At 47.2% G+C, this 18024-nt stretch overlaps 1 protein-coding gene across 2 annotated transcripts in view; it reads right to left on the bottom strand.

The window, feature by feature from the left end:
* The window catches only part of LOC109885106 (alpha-ketoglutarate-dependent dioxygenase FTO), a 195640-nt gene that overhangs the window by 142874 nt on the left and 34742 nt on the right, over nt 1-18024 (bottom strand). Inside the window, exons 3-7 of one of the 2 annotated variants that reach the window (XM_031814775.1) lie at nt 16350-17391; nt 14207-14332; nt 7605-7684; nt 7264-7407; nt 1150-1269 (exon numbers count right to left, since the gene is read on the bottom strand). In XM_031814775.1, the coding sequence (XP_031670635.1) occupies nt 1150-1269; nt 7264-7407; nt 7605-7684; nt 14207-14332; nt 16350-17391 (1512 nt within the window). Of the gene's footprint in view, nt 1-1149; nt 1270-7263; nt 7408-7604; nt 7685-14206; nt 14336-16349; nt 17392-18024 lie in introns of both variants that reach the window. The other variant, XM_031814767.1, reaches the window with a different exon arrangement.

Genomic DNA, 18024 nt, shown 5'->3' with positions numbered 1-18024 from the left:
AGACAGATCAAGTCTTCACATCTCACTCCTGCTCCTCTCGAAGTACAGGTTCAAATCACACACTTCATCTCTAGTTTAGACCCGTCTCCCCCTCCTGGATGAGAGTGAGCTAGCCTGACTGCCTGACTGCCTGACTTCCTGACTGCCTGCCTGACTGCCTGCCTGACTGCCTGCCTGCCTGCCAGCCAGCCTGCCTGCCTGCCTGCCTGCCTGACTGCCTGCCTGCTAGCCTGCCTGACTGACTGCCAGCCTGACTGACTGCCAGCCTGACTGACTGCCTCCCTGTGTCTCAGTGCAGAGCAGCACCGTGCTTCTCCAGGCTCCTCTCTTTATCCCCGCCTGAGCATTAGATGTCATTACTGCTCAGCGCTCCACACTGACAAAGACAGAGAGTACAGAGAGAGAGAGAGAGATGGAGGGAGGGAGAGAAGGAGAGAGAGAGGGAGAGATGGAAGGAAGGAAAGAGAGAGGGAGCACAGCTCTGGTCTTGGCTGTTTCAGTGATACAAGAGTGCCCCCTACTGCTCCACTCTGCAGAGTTACAACAGACACTTTGATACAACAGCAGAGCTGAGATTGGACTAACCCACACACACGCGCGCACTCACACACGTACGGTAAACAGATGTGACTAAGTAGACTTCAATGTGAACAACCCATCCTCTCTCATTTATGAGAATGAAATGACTGAGAAAATGGAAAGATGTGTCAGAACAATTACTAGTCCCTTGTGATTTGGTGAAGAGCTGAGGAAGACCATGTTGAACCAGACATTCTTAAAATCACACCCGGGGTGTGACACAAATACACTTCACAATCACACCTGCACTCTCTGATTATTATCGGTCTAGTTTGTGCAATGAACTCAAGCACAGGCATATTTGAGGTTACACAGATGTATACAGCCAATCAGCATCAGATCCTGATGGAGGCTGTCCACTGTGAGAATGCTGATCACGTTGGAACAGGAAACTGTGTCACTAATAATCACTGACTGCAGAAGTGTGTGAATGAACTGAAGTGTTCCAGTAAAGCTCTTTGTGATTAGACTTTGTACGGCTCTTAAATGGCAATCGTAGACAGTCAACCTTACTATGACACACTGGTATGTGTTATTACTGGGTCCCAGTGGGTCTCTGTGCAGTCTTACCATGAGCTCCATCTCTCTCCAGTCATTCTCCAGCTGCTCCATGGGTCTGGCCCACCAGCTGCAGAACCGGGTGTAACGCTGGCCCTGGAACCAGTACTGCCTCAGCCACTCAAACTCCACCTGCACACAACACAACACAGTCAGGTAGAGGAACCATATAGGATTATAGGAATAGTTCAGATCCTAGACAGGCAGTGGTAGATCAGTCAAGCCGTATGAAGTCCAGATGGAAATATTGGAAAGCGCAAACTTGCAAAGACATGGAGGTACTAAGACATGGAGGTACAAAGACATGGAGGTACTAAGACATGGAGGTACAAAGACATGAAGGTACTAAGACATGGAGGTACTAAGACATGGAGGTACTAAGACATGGAGGTACAAAGACATGGAGGTACTAAGACATGGAGGTACAAAGACATGAAGGTACTAAGACATGGAGGTACTAAGACATGGAGGTACTAAGACATGGAGGTACTAAGACATGGAGGTACTAAGACATGGAGGTACTAAGACATGGAGGTACAAAGACATGGAGGTACAAAGACATGGAGGTACTAAGACATGGAGGTACAAAGACATGGAGGTACTAAGACATGGAGGTACTAAGACATGGAGGTACTAAGACATGGAGGTACTAAGACATGGAGGTACTAAGACATGGAGGTACAAAGACATGGAGGTACTAAGACATGGAGGTACTAAGACATGGAGGTACAAAGACATGGAGGTACTAAGACATGGAGGTACTAAGACATGGAGGGTACTAAGACATGGAGGTACTAAGACATGGAGGTACAAAGACATGGAGGGTACTAAGACATGGAGGTACAAAGACATGGAGGTACTAAGACATGGAGGTACTAAGACATGGAGGTACTAAGACATGGAGGTACTAAGACATGGAGGTACAAAGACATGGAGGTACTAAGACATGGAGGTACAAAGACATGGAGGTACTAAGACATGGAGGTACTAAGCCATGGAGGTACTAAGCCATGGAGGTACAAAGACATGGAGGTACAAAGACATGGAAGTATATCTGTCTATCAACGCCAAGGCCTCTACTGTGCTTTAGAGCACGAGTGAGAGACAGGAGATAACAAAAGGTTAAATCTGTCTGTTGGGGATTTCCCCTAATCAGATATGTACAGAGAATGAAGTGTACTGGAGTCTAGACTTCCTAGAATGTCTGTTTACACAGATGGTCATCCCTATGAGAATAGACAACACACCCCTCTCACAATACACCCCTCAACCCCCATTTCCCAAACCAACCCGACCCTAGATGCCAATACGCCACATTGCTCCACCCTCTCCTCACTCCTCTTTCCTCCTCCCCTCCTCCGCAGGGGAATGACAGTTTACTCTGCAGAGAGGCTCCACTGGGAGTGTTTATGTTTTCAGCTCTTTTGAAGTGCTGATTTAATCCTCACAAGGACACGTCACGTAGCCAGGTGTATGGATTTGTATGTGTGTGTGTGTGTGTGTGTGCGTGTGTTTGACAGAGAAAGTGTGTGTGTCAGAGATTGCCCCAAATGCCGGTGATGCAAATGCAAGGCGCTCTGAGTTGCCCTCCCCGAAAACATCCTACAAAGCACTGTTCCAGTATCATCCTCCCAACAATACATACACCATTTCATTTGACATAGACAACTGTAGAACACAAGGTGAGGAGTACAAAAGAGTTGTATATCAAATGTGAAAGTGACTACAAGACCTACTGTTCATCTCCAACTACTAGTCTGTGTATTGTTCTTGTAGGGGGCATTAGTAGGTATGGTACAGGGTTACATTAGCTCTATAACACATAAGCACAATACAGAGGAAGAAGATGACAAGAATACAAAGACATTTCCACTTCACCCTTTGTTCAGTGGCTGGCCTTCTAGGCTATACAGTGGCACAGGATACAGAGAAACTGTCCGCCATTTTGGATCCAAAGGGGGCTGATCACAGCGGTTTGACATGCAGGGGCTGGGTCACGTACGGGGGGGTACATGGGCCATAGCACGGTTCAGCACCTTCACAACCACTCCATACAACAGACCCTTCAAACAAATGTCAGGCTTTATGGCTCTTCAACCCTCCACTCCCCCCTTGAACAGTACAGCTCACACACACAACAAAGCAAGAGAGAGGGGACAAACATAGACTGTCCTTTCTCTACCTCCACCCACCGCTCTCCTTCTCTCTCTGATTGTCCGTCTGTCCTTTACTGAGGGAACACAGCCTGTGGCTCCGCTTTGAGCCAACATGGACTCCTAGCCCCCGCGGAGCATGGCGATGGCAGCCTCAAAGCCAGGCGACTGCGGCATCTGTGGGACGCCTGGCATTTGGAGCCTGAGCCGCCCGGCTGTGAGTTACTGAGAGGGAAACACTGACTAAATGCCACCTGCCCAGGTAGAGATCGAAAGAGAGAGATGGAGAGAGAGATGGAGAGAGTCATCGCCATCTTTAGGCTAGATTTTCTCCTCTGCCTAGCCCGCTCTGGGTTCTGGGAGCAGGGAGACTGAGAGGGGCCCCTCCCCTGTGGTGTCTCCTGTCATCTCTCCAGGTGACGGACGTGCTAACTGCACATTAGCACTCCGCTCAGCCTCCCACTCACCATGGCGACCCAGGAGTCAAAGCCAAGTAGTCCCTTTCAGTATTTAATGAAGCAGGGTTTTTCCACACCTCTCGGTGGTCCCCCAGCAGACTTGACCAATCAATTTCCGTCTGTTCCATGCCGTGCGGCCCCCGAGGTAGGAGCTGATGAGAGACGGATCGATATCAACCTGCCTCTTTCTTTTTACTTTCCTGGAACTGCCCCCACATCACATCAACCAGGAGCACTGAGCCCTGTTGCCTGTCTCCAGAGGTCCACACATCACATCAACCAGGAGCACTGAGCCCTGTTGCCTGTCTCCAGAGGTCCACACTTCACATCAACCAGGAGCACTGAGCCCTGTTGCCTGTCTCCAGAGGTCCACACATCACATCAACCAGGAGCACTGAGCCCTGTTGCCTGTCTCCAGAGGTCCACACATCACATCAACCAGGAGCACTGAGCCCTGTTGCCTGTCTCCAGAGGTCCACACATCACATCAACCAGGAGCACTGAGCCCTGTTGCCTGTCTCCAGAGGTCCACACTTCACATCAACCAGGAGCACTGAGCCCTGTTGCCTGTCTCCAGAGGTCCACACTTCACATCAACCAGGAGCACTGAGCCCTGTTGCCTGTCTCCAGAGGGCCACACTTCACATCAACCAGGAGCACTGAGCCCTGTTGCCTGTCTCCAGAGGTCCACACTTCACATCAACCAGGAGCACTGAGCCCTGTTGCCTGTCTCCAGAGGGCCACACTTCACATCAACCAGGAGCACTGAGCCCTGTTGCCTGTCTCCAGAGGTCCACACATCACATCAACCAGGAGCACTGAGCCCTGTTGCCTGTCTCCAGAGGTCCACACTTCACACTCATCACACCTTGGCTACCGTGGACACACACTTACAGACACACACACACACACACGCACGCACACACACACACGCACACACACCTTGGCTACCGTGGACACACACTTACAGACACACACACACACACCTTGAGGAGATACAAACTGTACTCACAGACACACTCACACAACCTGTCATTGCTCACCTATAGGCCTACAGACAATAATATGCTCCAAATTACACATTTCAATTACATTCTTTCTCAACTGAAAACAGGATAGGAAAACACTGTTCCCTACAGGTCAGTCACAAACTCTCTGACTCCACAAGGAAGAGTGGTGTGAGCTTTTAGCTACTTGACAAACACTGTTACTCACTAGGGAGGGAGAGGCCTGGAAAACATACTGTACAGGACAGAGGAAGGTCAGAGGAACTACCTGGCTGATTACACTTGTACTTTACCTTCCCCCGTCTCTAGCAGAACCAGACATATGGGACTTACTTAGTGTGTCACACCCTCCAATATTTACTGAGCAGGGACAGGCTTCATTAGGGGGGTCCCAGAGGGCACACTGTCACACATCCACCTGGGAAGTGACACGATGGCTTTAAATGAGACAAGACGTTTGTGTCTGGAATTAGCATTTCAAAGCCAAACACACACACACAAACATTGCCATGTGATGTGACGTGATGCTAGCCCCCTGTTCGTGCCACCGTTCCAACACACAGACAGGGCCGTGTGGCGATGGGATGTGACGTGATGCTAGCCCCCTGTTCGTGCCACCGTTCCAACACACAGACAGGGCCGTGTGGCGATGGGATGTGATGCGATGCTAGCCCCCCGTTCGTGCCACCGTTCCAACACACAGACAGGGCCGTGTGGCGATGGGATGTGATGCGATGCTAGCCCCCTGTTCGTGCCACCGTTCCAACACACAGACAGGGACGTGTGGCGATGGGATGTGATGCGATGCTAGCCCCTCGTTCGTGCCACCGTTCCAACACACAGACAGGGCCGTGTGGCGATGGGATGTGACGTGATGCTAGCCCCCTGTTCGTGCCACCGTTCCAACACACAGACAGGAAGATTAGAGTAGAGAGGCCAGGAGGGCCTAGAATCAGCTAGAAACCGGTCTCTCTCTCTCTGCTATGCCAGGTGCTGTTCTCCTGTCCTCTACCCATCAACCCCTGCTTCAACTCCCTCCTCTGGCTACTAACATTCTCTCCCTCTCCCTGAACACAAGTTCCTCAGATGGCCGATGTTCAGCTTCATAACCATCACAACCCTAAACACCCCCCTTCCCCCCCTCTATCCCTACCCAAACGACTGTCAAACCTCCTCTAAGCATAAACGACACACAGTACATCAGCATCAGCCAGGCAGCCGGCCGGCCGGCCGGTCGATCTCCTGTTTATCACTTTTTAAGGAAATGCCCATAAGGTGTTGGTCAGGTCAGCCTGTCTGACGAGCCTCTGCTTGTTCACTCTACGGTCGTCCATGTCAAACACGACCCATGCAATATGCGCCCGCTAACCGCCAAAACTAGCCGTCATAATAAATAACTCTGCCAACAATACATCATTTAAGTGGGTGTTCTGCCCTCATGGGCAACTCAGAACAAATGGCCCAATCCATCATCGTGGTCCTGGGGACGCCAGGTAGAGTAGAGCAGGTTCCAGGCCCCTGAGAGAGAGCTCCATCACCTCCTCTCCCAGCCTTTTATAAATAGCCTCCTGTTTTCCTAAATAAACGGTGTGCGCCCCCCAGCCAGGCCTACACTGGGTAATCCTGTGGTGCTGCGCTGTGAGCAGGTGTTCTCTCTCTCTCTCTGCGATGGAGACCAGGTGTTGGCTAGGCCTCTCCCTCTCTCTCTTTCTATACCCCTCTCTATATCTCTCTTGCTCTCTCATATTGTCTGAATAATTAATACTGGCTACAACCTTTAAACAACCTCACGCCAAGCTCATCTGTCATGGCGTCCCGTGTGGTTCCTGACTCGGCCCGCTGCTGTGGTTACCTGGGAGTAGTGAGGATAACACATACAGAGGGGGAGAGGTGAAGTGCTATTTTAACCATTAGCCCCTGGCAGTCAGGGGCAGGCTGGGCTGCAGAAGGCTGTATTGAGCAAGCTGCCCCTGTAAAGCGTGAACGGCCCCCATAGGGTCACAGGGCCCCGGAGCCAGATTCACCGATTGTTCTGTGTGAAAGAGGCCATGATCTCGATCCTTAGACAAACAAGAGCAACCTGGACTTATGAAATATTTCTCCTATACCATAAATACCCACGGTAGCTATGAATGATGTCAACTTAAATGTTGACAACCTCTTTATTTTCCTATGGAAGGGCCTTAACCCTGGTTATGTGACCGAAAGTAGAAAGGGAACGATTATACACAACTACCCTTTCCTTGAATGAGGGTTCCAAACGGGTTCTTCGGCTGTCTCCATAGGATAACCCTTTTTGGTTCAAGGTATAACTATTTTGGGTTCCATGTAGAACCCTCTGTGTAAATAGAACTCAAAAGGGTTCTTCAAAGGGTTCTCCTATGAGGACAGCCGAAAAACCCTTTTAGGTTCTAGATAGCACCTTTTTTCTAAGCCTGTAGGTAGGAGACAAAGTTAGGCCTATCGTAGAACCCCAAAAGTTAGTCACACCCAGTCACACACACCCACCTCGTTGTGTATCTCTTCGTAGCCTTGCAGGGTAGCTGGCAGCAGGGACAGCAGGCTGTGGGTCCCTGTTTCTGGGTCTGTGCTCAGGTTAGACAGGGCCTCCCGGCAGCGGGACTGGATGTAGTCCAGGGTCCCGGTGGAACACTGTGAGGACAGACAGTCAAAAAAGGTTGGGAAATAATGCATGTATTCTGGGAGCATGAGGGCTAGAAGTTTATTCTAGAAGGTAGAATCTGTTAAAGAAAGGTAATGGAATATACGGTATCCTATAAAAGAAATCAATCATTATTAGAATCAGGGCAGGGTCTCCAAGCCCCCAGTGTACCCCAGGCCCCTCTCACCTCCGCCACTCTGTGTGTAGAGCTGAAGCGGGCTGATTCTCCAGCCAGAACACAGTGCTGATGGGTCCTGTTCAGGTCATCTGGGGACAGAGGAGGACACACCACGGTCACCACACAACCAACACCAGTCAACTATCCCAAATATTAAGATGCAATGATGTTCACAACAATTTACTATGAATATAGGCCTACACAAATGCCACATGTTTTCATTCTGTTTTAACCTTTGTTAGGACACGAGACGCCACACCACACTTGTTCACTAGTGGAATGAAGATCGACAGTATAATTGAAATGTCTGTTTAATAACTTTAGTCTCTTTGTTATGATGTGCCTGAGTTATCACCTTGTCGGACCCTTTCTCCCCACTCAAACAGATGGATCGTTTCAAACATTTCTTGCTAACCTAACAATGCTATCGCTAAACCTATCAAATGTCAACGCCTTCTATTATATAAGAACACAGATGCCAGAGTCTGGTTATCACCAGAGTCTACCTGAAAAATCTGTCAATGTACCTTTGAGCAAGGCACATAACCCTAATTGCTCCTGTAAGTCGCTCACCACCACTGTTGATACACTGGATTCCTAGGTAAGTGTGTGATGGCCTAGTTCCAGCTTTAGCCACAAGTTGCAACGCCTCTCATTAACTGGTTTATCCCGTTTCGGGGGTGTTTTTGTTGTTTATCAGAAATGCTAATATTTATGCTATTGATCTATTTATTTTCACAAACATGTTAAGTGTTGGCCATTAGATTGTTAACAGTGCAATAGTACAGCCTCTCAAGTGTACCACTGTTCACTGAAAAGTGACCTGTTTTAAGGTGTCAGTGGTTCAGGACAGGTTAGGGCATGGGTGTATTCATTAGGGCACACCATTATGTAGGTGGAAACTATGTTGAATAATAATAAACTACATTTATCAATCTGACTCCATTATTATGTGAATAAATGCAACAGGCCCTGTGCGTCTCTGGAGGATCTAGCAAGATGGTGAACAATTGCATCCCCAACTCAGTATGACTATAATGAACATGTGTCTGTCTTGCAGCGTTATGCAGTTATTAAGAGACTAGATACAAATAGCTAATCCTAGCATTCATTTGTTGAGGCAAGTAGATCAGAGATGTCAAGGTGGTACCCAAGCATGTGCTATGTGGATAGTGTAAATAACAACTTTCAATAGACCTACTACATTATAGACATAGTCAATCAAAAAATGACCCTGTAAAATGAGGAACGCATTCACTCAATTCAACTAATATCATTTATTAGTCACAAAAGAACTGACACTCAACCAATTCCAATGTACATGAAATAAATGATACAGAATAACACAGAGGAAATAACTATCACCAATAGGTTAAGAGTTAACGTGGTAACACGTGTCTTCAGTTCAGAATGATCTCTAAGAGAAAAAACACATGTGTGTCTGATACACACAGGAGCTTGGTAGCAAATCCCTGTGATAGCCCACAGATGGTGTGCCATCTAAACAGTCATCCCACTGTGCTCCTACACCTAGCCAGTCACCAGTCACTGCGATTATCAACTTCTCATATTCTTCCAATACACTGTAGCAAACCATTCTGCACCATAAAAACACATTTGCTGCTCCACACCAACTAAACAGACTGCCAGGTCCTCTATCTACCAATCTCTGTCCAGCAGCAGGATCAGTGAAATGTGAGCATTATTCTACTTCATTGAACAAACACAGTCAGATCTCATTCATTCCCATCTGATGGAGGTCTCATATCAACAAACACTGTCAGATCTCATTCCTCATGATGGAGGTCTCATATCAACAAACACTGTCAGATCTCATTCCTCATGATGGAGGTCTCATATCAACAAACACTGTCAGATCTCATTCATTCCCACATGATGGAGGTCTCATATCAACAAACACTGTCAGATCTCATTCATTCCCACATGATGGAGGTCTCATATCAACAAACACTGTCAGATCTCATTCCTCATGATGGAGGTCTCATATCAACAAACACTGTCAGATCTCATTCATTTCCTCATGATGGAGGTCTCATATCAACAAACACTGTCAGATCTCATTCATTCCCTCATGATGGAGGTCTCATATCAACAAACACTGTCAGATCTCATTCCTCATGATGGAGGTCTCATATCAACAAACACTGTCAGATCTCATTCATTCCCACATGATGGAGGTCTCATATCAACAAACACTGTCAGATCTCATTCATTCCCTCATGATGGAGGTCTCATATCAACAAACACTGTCAGATCTCATTCATTCCCTCATGATGGAGGTCTCATATCAACAAACACTGTCAGATCTCATTCATTCCTCATGATGGAGGTCTCATATCAACAAACACTGTCAGGTCTCATTCCTCATGATGGAGGTCTCATATCAACAAACACTGTCAGATCTCATTCATTCCCTCATGATGGAGGTCTCATATCAACAAACACTGTCAGATCTCATTCATTCCCTCATGATGGAGGTCTCATATCAACAAACACTGTCAGATCTCATTCATTCCCTCATGATGGAGGTCTCATATCAACAAACACTGTCAGATCTCATTCATTCCCTCATGATGGAGGTCTCATATCAACAAACACTGTCAGATCTCATTCCTCATGATGGAGGTCTCATATCAACAAACACTGTCAGATCTCATAGCCTCATGATGGAGGTCTCATATGTCCGGGGGTGTCCTCGGATGGGTCCACAGTGTCTCCTGACCCCTCCTGTCTCAGCCTCCAGTATTTATGCTGCAGTAGTTTATGTGTCGGGGGGCTAAGGTCAGTTTGTTATATCTGGAGTACTTCTCCTGTCCTATTCGGTGTCCTGTGTGAATCTAAGTGTGCGTTCTCTAATTCTCTCTCTTTCTTTCTCTCTCTCGGAGGACCTGAGCCCTAGGACCATGCCCCAGGATTACCTGACATGATGACTCCTTGCTGTCCCCAGTCCACCTGGCCGTGCTGCTGCTCCAGTTTCAACTGTTCTGCCTTCTTATTATTCGAACATGCTGGTCATTTATGAACATTTGAACATCTTGGCCATGTTCTGTTATAATCTCCACCCGGCACAGCCAGAAGAGGACTGGCCAGGTCTCATTCCTCATGATGGAGGTCTCATATCAACAAACATTTATCCAATAAACAGAGATCCTGATCCGATCCCAACTGCTGTTTCGAGTGTATCAGTCCCGTCAGACCACGAGCTTGTTTGTGTGTTTAGATGTCGCCCAGCTCTGTTATTATTTGCTCCACAACAAATCATTAATTTAGCCATTACAGAGCTGTCAATCACAGCACATGTGCATATTTACACCCCGCCTTGAGCAGTGTGGCTGGCTAATGCCTTTGATTTGAAAGTCAAACAGTGAAGTGCTTTAGGAAGATTGATATTATTATGAGGAAAAGAACTGAAAAAGAGCATGACAAACAAAACAAGTTCCCCCACTGTTCTGTGTTATCCTCTGATGAGATTGTGAAGGATTAGGTCTCTGGGGGGAATGACTCCCGTCTTTAAAACAGTTTATATACAATAATAAATGATCTCCATCAATCTGGTCCTCCACAGTCTGATGGCACTGGGGGGGACAAACTCGATTTTTGTAATAAATATTTATCTTTCTTTCTCTACCCCCTCATCTGTTGCCACTTGTCCCCTTCTTTTTTCCAGGAAGCAGCAGGCTTTTAAATATATTGGGTCAACTCTTTCTCAGGTCCCTCGTGAGTTGGGAGCTGGAAATCATATTACCCAACAGGCTCGGTGTCAGACTTGCATTGTTCTTTTTTAACCACTGAAATTCCATTTGGGTGGAAATAACGGCTGATTAAATTTGCACACACATATTACACACACAGACACACACACATTACACACATATTACACACATATTACACACACATATTACACACAAATTACACACATATTACACACATATTACACACACATATTACACACACAGACACACACACATTACACACATATTACACACACATATTACACACAAATTACACACATTACACAAACAGACACACATATTACACACACACATTACACACATATTACACACACATATTACACACAAATTACACACATTACACAAACAGACACACACATATTACACACACAGACACACACATATTACACATATTACACACACATATTACACAAACAGACACACACATATTACACACACATATTACACAAACAGACACACGCATATTACACACACATGTTACACACACAGGCACACACATATTACACACATATTACACACACATATTACACACACAGACACACACATAGTATACACGCATATTACACACACAGACACACACATATTACACACACAGACACACACATATTACACACATATTACACACATATTACACACACAGACACACACATATTACACACATATTACACACACATATTACACACACAGACACACACATATTACACACATATTACACACACAGACACACACATATTACACACATATTACACACACAGACACACACATATCACACACATATTACACACATATTACACACATATTACACACACATGTTACACACACAGACACACACAGACACACACATATTACACACACAGACACACACATATTACACACACAGACACACACATATCACACACATATTACACACACAGACACACACATATCACACACATATTACACACACAGACACACACATATTACACACACAGACACACACATATTACACACACAGACACACACATATTACACACACAGACACACACATATTACACACACAGACACACACATATTACACACACATGTTACACACACAGACACACACAACATTAACAGTTCAGAGGTTGAGTCACTGACTAACGGTGCTAAACGGGAATAATGGTGTCCGTGATGGTACACGGGCCCGTTCCTTATCAAAACACCACAAAGCCAGGGGCCTCCCGAGTGACGCAACGGTCTAGAGGCGTCACTACAGAACCAGGTTCGGTCCCGGGCTGTGTCGCAGCCGGCAGCGACCGGGATACCCATGATGCGGCACACAATTGGCCCAGCATCGTCTGGATTAGGGTATGGTTTGGCCGTCTGGGATGTCCTTTTCCCATTGCTCTCTAGCGACTCCTTTTGTTTGACTTCGGTCGCCAGCTGTATGGTGTTTCCTCTGACACATTGGTCTGGCTGGTTTCAAGATTAAGCGAGCAGTGTGTCAAGAAGCAGCGCGGCTTGGCGGGGTCGTGTTTCGGAGGGCTCTCGACCTTCACCTCTCCGAGTCCGTACGGGAGTTGCAACGATGGGACAAGACTGTAACTACCAACTGGATATCACAAAATTGGGGAGAAAAAGTGGCAAAAACTACAACAACAAAAAATTCTTACAAATGTAAAAAACAGCAGAAAGCCACTAGTCAACAGGCATCACAAAGCTTTTATTTCTGTCCCTTGTCGAGGCATGCTATAACCTCCAACTTAAACACTGAGTGGACTAGTTGCTTGAATGTAGTCTTGGTTGATTACAATAGTTAGTGTCTGTACTGTGTACCTGATCCAGGTGTAGGACTGAGACAGACCGACTGTGTGAGCTGCTACAGTACCATAGTGATCCTGTAGGAATCTTCCATTGATCCAGTTCAGTCAGGTCCAATTACAATTGTGTTTCTAGAGCAGGCCATCACTCTGTTATCATGCCTGGACTGAAAGTGACAAATCTCATCCTGTCTGGGTTATGTCCCATCAGGTCACTCCAACTCATGGTTTCTACTCAAATCAACATGTTTTGAGGTAGAATATGAGTCTGTTCTTGCCTGTGTCTTTGTGTGTGTGTGTGTGTGTGTGTGTGTGTGTGTGTGTCTGTTCGTATGTGTCCAAAAAAACGATGCAGTCATATTTCACCAACGATCCCAGACAAATACACACAATGATGTCTTGGAGGTCCTAACCCATACACAGTGTGGGACATGGTGTGCTGCTGTGATGGGGAAGCTAGTGGTAGCCAATAATAGCTGTGTAGCCATGTCCTGTATTGTAGAAGCTAAGAGCAGCCTGACCCAGCAGGCGGAGATGAAAGGGTAAGGCATCTGCTGTAGCCATCAGCATTAAGGTCTGATTTACACCCTCATGGCCCGCTGCCTGTCCTTTCCACTTCATAGAGACACCACCAGCACCGCTGCCACAGCACCGGGTCACAGGACTTCACAAAATAACATTTGGTTTCCTTAACCTCTATAATGCATGCAATTACATGGAACCTTAGGAACAGAACAGGGCTTCTGGTCGGGTTGGGTTCAGACTAACACAATGAGAAATAGACAAAAGAGAGGGAGAGGGAGAGAGAGCGTTAGAGAGAGAGAGAGAGAGAGAGTTAGAGAAAGAGAGAGATTGCTGGTTCACCATCAGAGAGAGAGAGAGAGAGAGAGAGAAAACAAAACAGAAAAGAGAGGTAGAAAAAGAGAGCGAGAGTTTGGAGTGCATCCTGCTTCTATGGGTCAGTAGGGACACAGTAAACCAAACACACTAGAACATCAAGTGTAAATCTCACACAGACTAGAGATGTCATGTAGAAGGAATGGTGTGCATGCTCTAGTACCTCTAAGGTAGTAGGAGTCTCCGGACTGCAGTGGGAGGGTCAGTCCAGGGGTGTGGATGTCCCAGGCCACCTTTAGACCAATCCTCCAGCAGCCCTTCTCTGCAGGACCCTCCTCCGAGCTCACACCTGCTAAACACAAACAATCCCACCACTTAGGTCAGTCAGATCAGAACCAAATATACAATAGGGGACAGGGCATATTGTTACATTATCTCTCAGTACAACTTGTGTCTTCATCACAGTTTCTGTACAAGAGGACAGCCTTTTTAATAAAAGTATTTGATGTTAGGTAGCTAGTGTGTGTAGGGTCAGCAGACAGACAGGGTAGTGGGGACTATTCTCCTCCCATAGCCAGTCTCTGAGCCTCTCACGGAGCCTCTCACCCAGCCTCTCCCCGTCTGTCCTCCATCCGAGGCATGGTGAGAAAACGAGATCTACCCAGCCCCTGTTAGGTCCACACCCTTCAGCATAAATCAATACTAAAGTCTTCCCGGGCCTCTCTCAGCCCCACGGCAAATAAGGCCTTCTCCTTTGCTCAGCAGAGGACAAATAGTAACTTAATTTCCAGCCAGCGCTTTCTGAGAGCCGTTAATGACACTGCTCCTAAAGGACCCAGGATGGGAATGGTGTTGGAGCTGGAGTAAAGAGCATTGTGGTCTTTCCAGCCGGAAAACCCTCCGCCGCCAAGCCAGATACCTCCGGATGAGAGCAGCTGGGTGACTTTAAATAAAAACCATTCTGAAACACCAGACAGAGCCTTGGGAAAAAGAGACAAATACAAGACTTCTCCCAGACCTGACATGAAAAGTAAGCGTGTCAAAGAAAGACAGGTGTCGTACGTACCAGACTGTGGGATGTAAAACAGCTCAATTATTGAGTTGAGAAAGAGAGAGAGAGGGGCTTTGACTGCGGCTCGGGCTGAGAACAATGTAAAAAAACATGGGCCCCCTCGTAAAAAAACATTCCGCATGGTAACAATTCCATCTCTGTGGTTCTGGGAGTATTCAGAACGATCTGGCCCAAAGTGAACATAGCATTTCTTGAGTAATGCACAGCGGGGTTAGCGAGCAGTGCTGCTAAACTTTGTCAGGTTTGCCTGTGAAGTCTGGTGCTGTGGGGTCAGTTTGGCCTACAAACTGAAAGGCACAGCTGCAGATAGAACAGGCTACCTAGACTACAACCCCGCCTGGTCGGTCCTGTGCTGTTTGAAGCCAGCGTTCCCAGGGGTCAAAGGTCAGATGGGTCAGAACAAATCATCTACACAGTCTTCTACTCTACGGCAGATGGTTCTGTTTAGCCAATCCCTCTGAAATGATGTTGGCCCACTGCAAAGGCGGCTGAGATGTGGTTGTGAACTGTATAGCCATGTGAAAAGGGGATTGTGCACCTTGATAGTAAAACAGAGTACATATTTGATAAAAAAAATATGATCATGATCGATCAATCAATGAATGAACATCAAAAAAGATACACGCATATTAGCCCTATAAAATCAGGCCGAGACCCACTATGATAGAACATCTAGGCTAAACACTGCCTCAATACTGCTGTACAGTCTAGAACCAGTAATCAAAGCAGACACTCATTATTCCATATCAGATAATTACACATGGATCATTTCTGGAGGAAATTACTTAGATCAGATCGTTGAGCGATAAGGCTGGACGAGTTGTTGGAGTTTTGTAGTGTGCCGTTCAGCATGTGTTTAGCCCCTGAATGTGTCCCAGAGAGTGTGTGTTGATGATCTTCCCTCACCCCCTGGCCCTGCTAGCGATAAGGCATCCCAGCCTGTCAGAACAGAACAGAGGCAGCCTGTGATGACATTTGATAATGCCCTGACACTATCAGGCTGATAGATCTGATGGCTGGCTCACTGGAGGCCGTGTCTGAGATAAATGCTGTAAAGCTGTTGGAAGTGAGCTGCTGTAGGGCCACATACACAACGTTAGCTGTTAGCTGCATTTGATAGAGATAGTAGCTCAAAAAATAGCTACTTCTAAGGGGTTGTGGGTGGAGTGATAAAAATGGGATAACAAGTGAGACTGAAGGGTGTTTTTGAGGAAGTTTGGGTCTAATTTGACAGGGATCCACCACTACTGACAGTGATATACAACAACTATACTGTATGACCTTTGACCCTCACCTTTGTTGTCATGACAGCTGTAGCTGTAGACGGCCACAGGAGATAGGCTGACCAGGTTCTCATCATGGTGCCAGCCCACAGCCATCTTACCCATCCCATAATACGGCTCTTCTTTCAGCTGGCTCATAGCTGCTGGGTCCATGTAGTTGAGCAGGGTGACGTTGAACTGGGTCGGGCCAGAACAGGATGTCTTAGCAGGGTTGAGGTTAGAGCATCCCTGGCCACTCTGCTGGTCTTCATCCTCCTCATCTTCAATGTGGTACCCAGAGAGACTGTGTTTTAGCTCAGCCACAGGCTTCTCCTGAGTGCCTAGGTCTGTGGTCTCTGTCTCTGTGCTGCCAGCTGGCCTGTGCTTCCAGCCTGTGTGTTTTCCCTCACTGTGTTGTTTTGACGCCGTTGGACTCCCCAATTCAGTTTGTTTAGTCTTCATGTCTCCCATCTCGTCGCCGTGTCTTGACTCCCACGCTGCATCCTGTTTGGACGATGGGCCTTCCTCTTCACTGTGTTTTGACTCTATGTCCCAATCGTCGCTGTGCTTTGACTCAGTCTCTCCCTCCTCACTCTGCTTGGACTCTGAGTCTCCTCCATCGTCACTGGGTTTGGACTCCTCACTATCTTTAGACTCCGTGTCTCCTTCTACACTGGGTTTAGACTCTATAGCACCAACCAACTCTTTCCTGCACTGCTTGAAAACATCCCCCTCCTTCCTGTCTCCGACATCAGAGCAGAAGAAGCAGTTGAGCTCCCAGAGTGCTTTGCAGGCGGCGCTGAGGTCTGGGTCGCAGCAGGTCCCTCTCTGCTCGTCAGTGTGCCAGGGGATGGTGAAGAGCCGCGTGTCCAGATAGCGGTATGTGGTTCCTGGCTGACCCAGCAGCACCCGGGACACGGCGGTGAAGACGTCTCGGTCCCTCACCTTCACCAGGTCCCTCAGGAAACAGCCCCTCCGCCGCAGGGTGAACAGAGCAGCCTCCACCCGACCATGGAGCTCCTCAGGCAGGGAGCAGGACCGCCGCAGAGCCAGGCCAGAGTAGCTAGTCTCCCACTGGAACACAGGCAAACACAGATTAATTAGCTGTTGTTCTGCCTGCTATAAGTTAAGTGGTCTCTGTCTCCAGAAACAATTGATGGAGAACAAGTACACAGACCAAACAGCCAACATAAATATTGTATAACTAGCCATGTTCCTTCTAATTCTATGGTATGACCTAAGTATCTTTCCAAGTGCTAAGTCCTCTGTCCCCAGTGGGATAGACAGAAGGTCTGGACTAGTACCAATGGGATGACAGAAGGTCTGGACTAGTACCAATGGCAATGGGATGACAGAAGGTCTAGACTAGTACCAATGACAGTGGGATCGCAGAAGGTCTGAACTAGTACCAATGGCAGTGGGATGACAGAAGTTCTGGACTAGTACCAATGGTAGTGGGATGACAGAAAGTCTGGACTAGTACCAATGGCAGTGGGATGACAGAAGGTCTGGACTACTACCAATGGCAGTGGGATGACAGAAGGTCTGGACTAGTACCAATGGCAGTGGGATGACAGCTGTGCCTTTCCCATACCAATGGGATGACAGAAGGTATGGACTAGTACCAATGGGATGACATAAGGTCTGGACTAGTACCAATGGGATGACAGAAGGTCTGGACTAGTACCAATGGGATGACAGAAGGTC

Source organism: Oncorhynchus kisutch, linkage group LG3, assembly GCF_002021735.2.
Source record: "Oncorhynchus kisutch isolate 150728-3 linkage group LG3, Okis_V2, whole genome shotgun sequence".
Classification (NCBI taxonomy): domain Eukaryota; kingdom Metazoa; phylum Chordata; class Actinopteri; order Salmoniformes; family Salmonidae; genus Oncorhynchus; species Oncorhynchus kisutch.
This window is presented reverse-complemented; position numbering and strand designations above follow the sequence as displayed.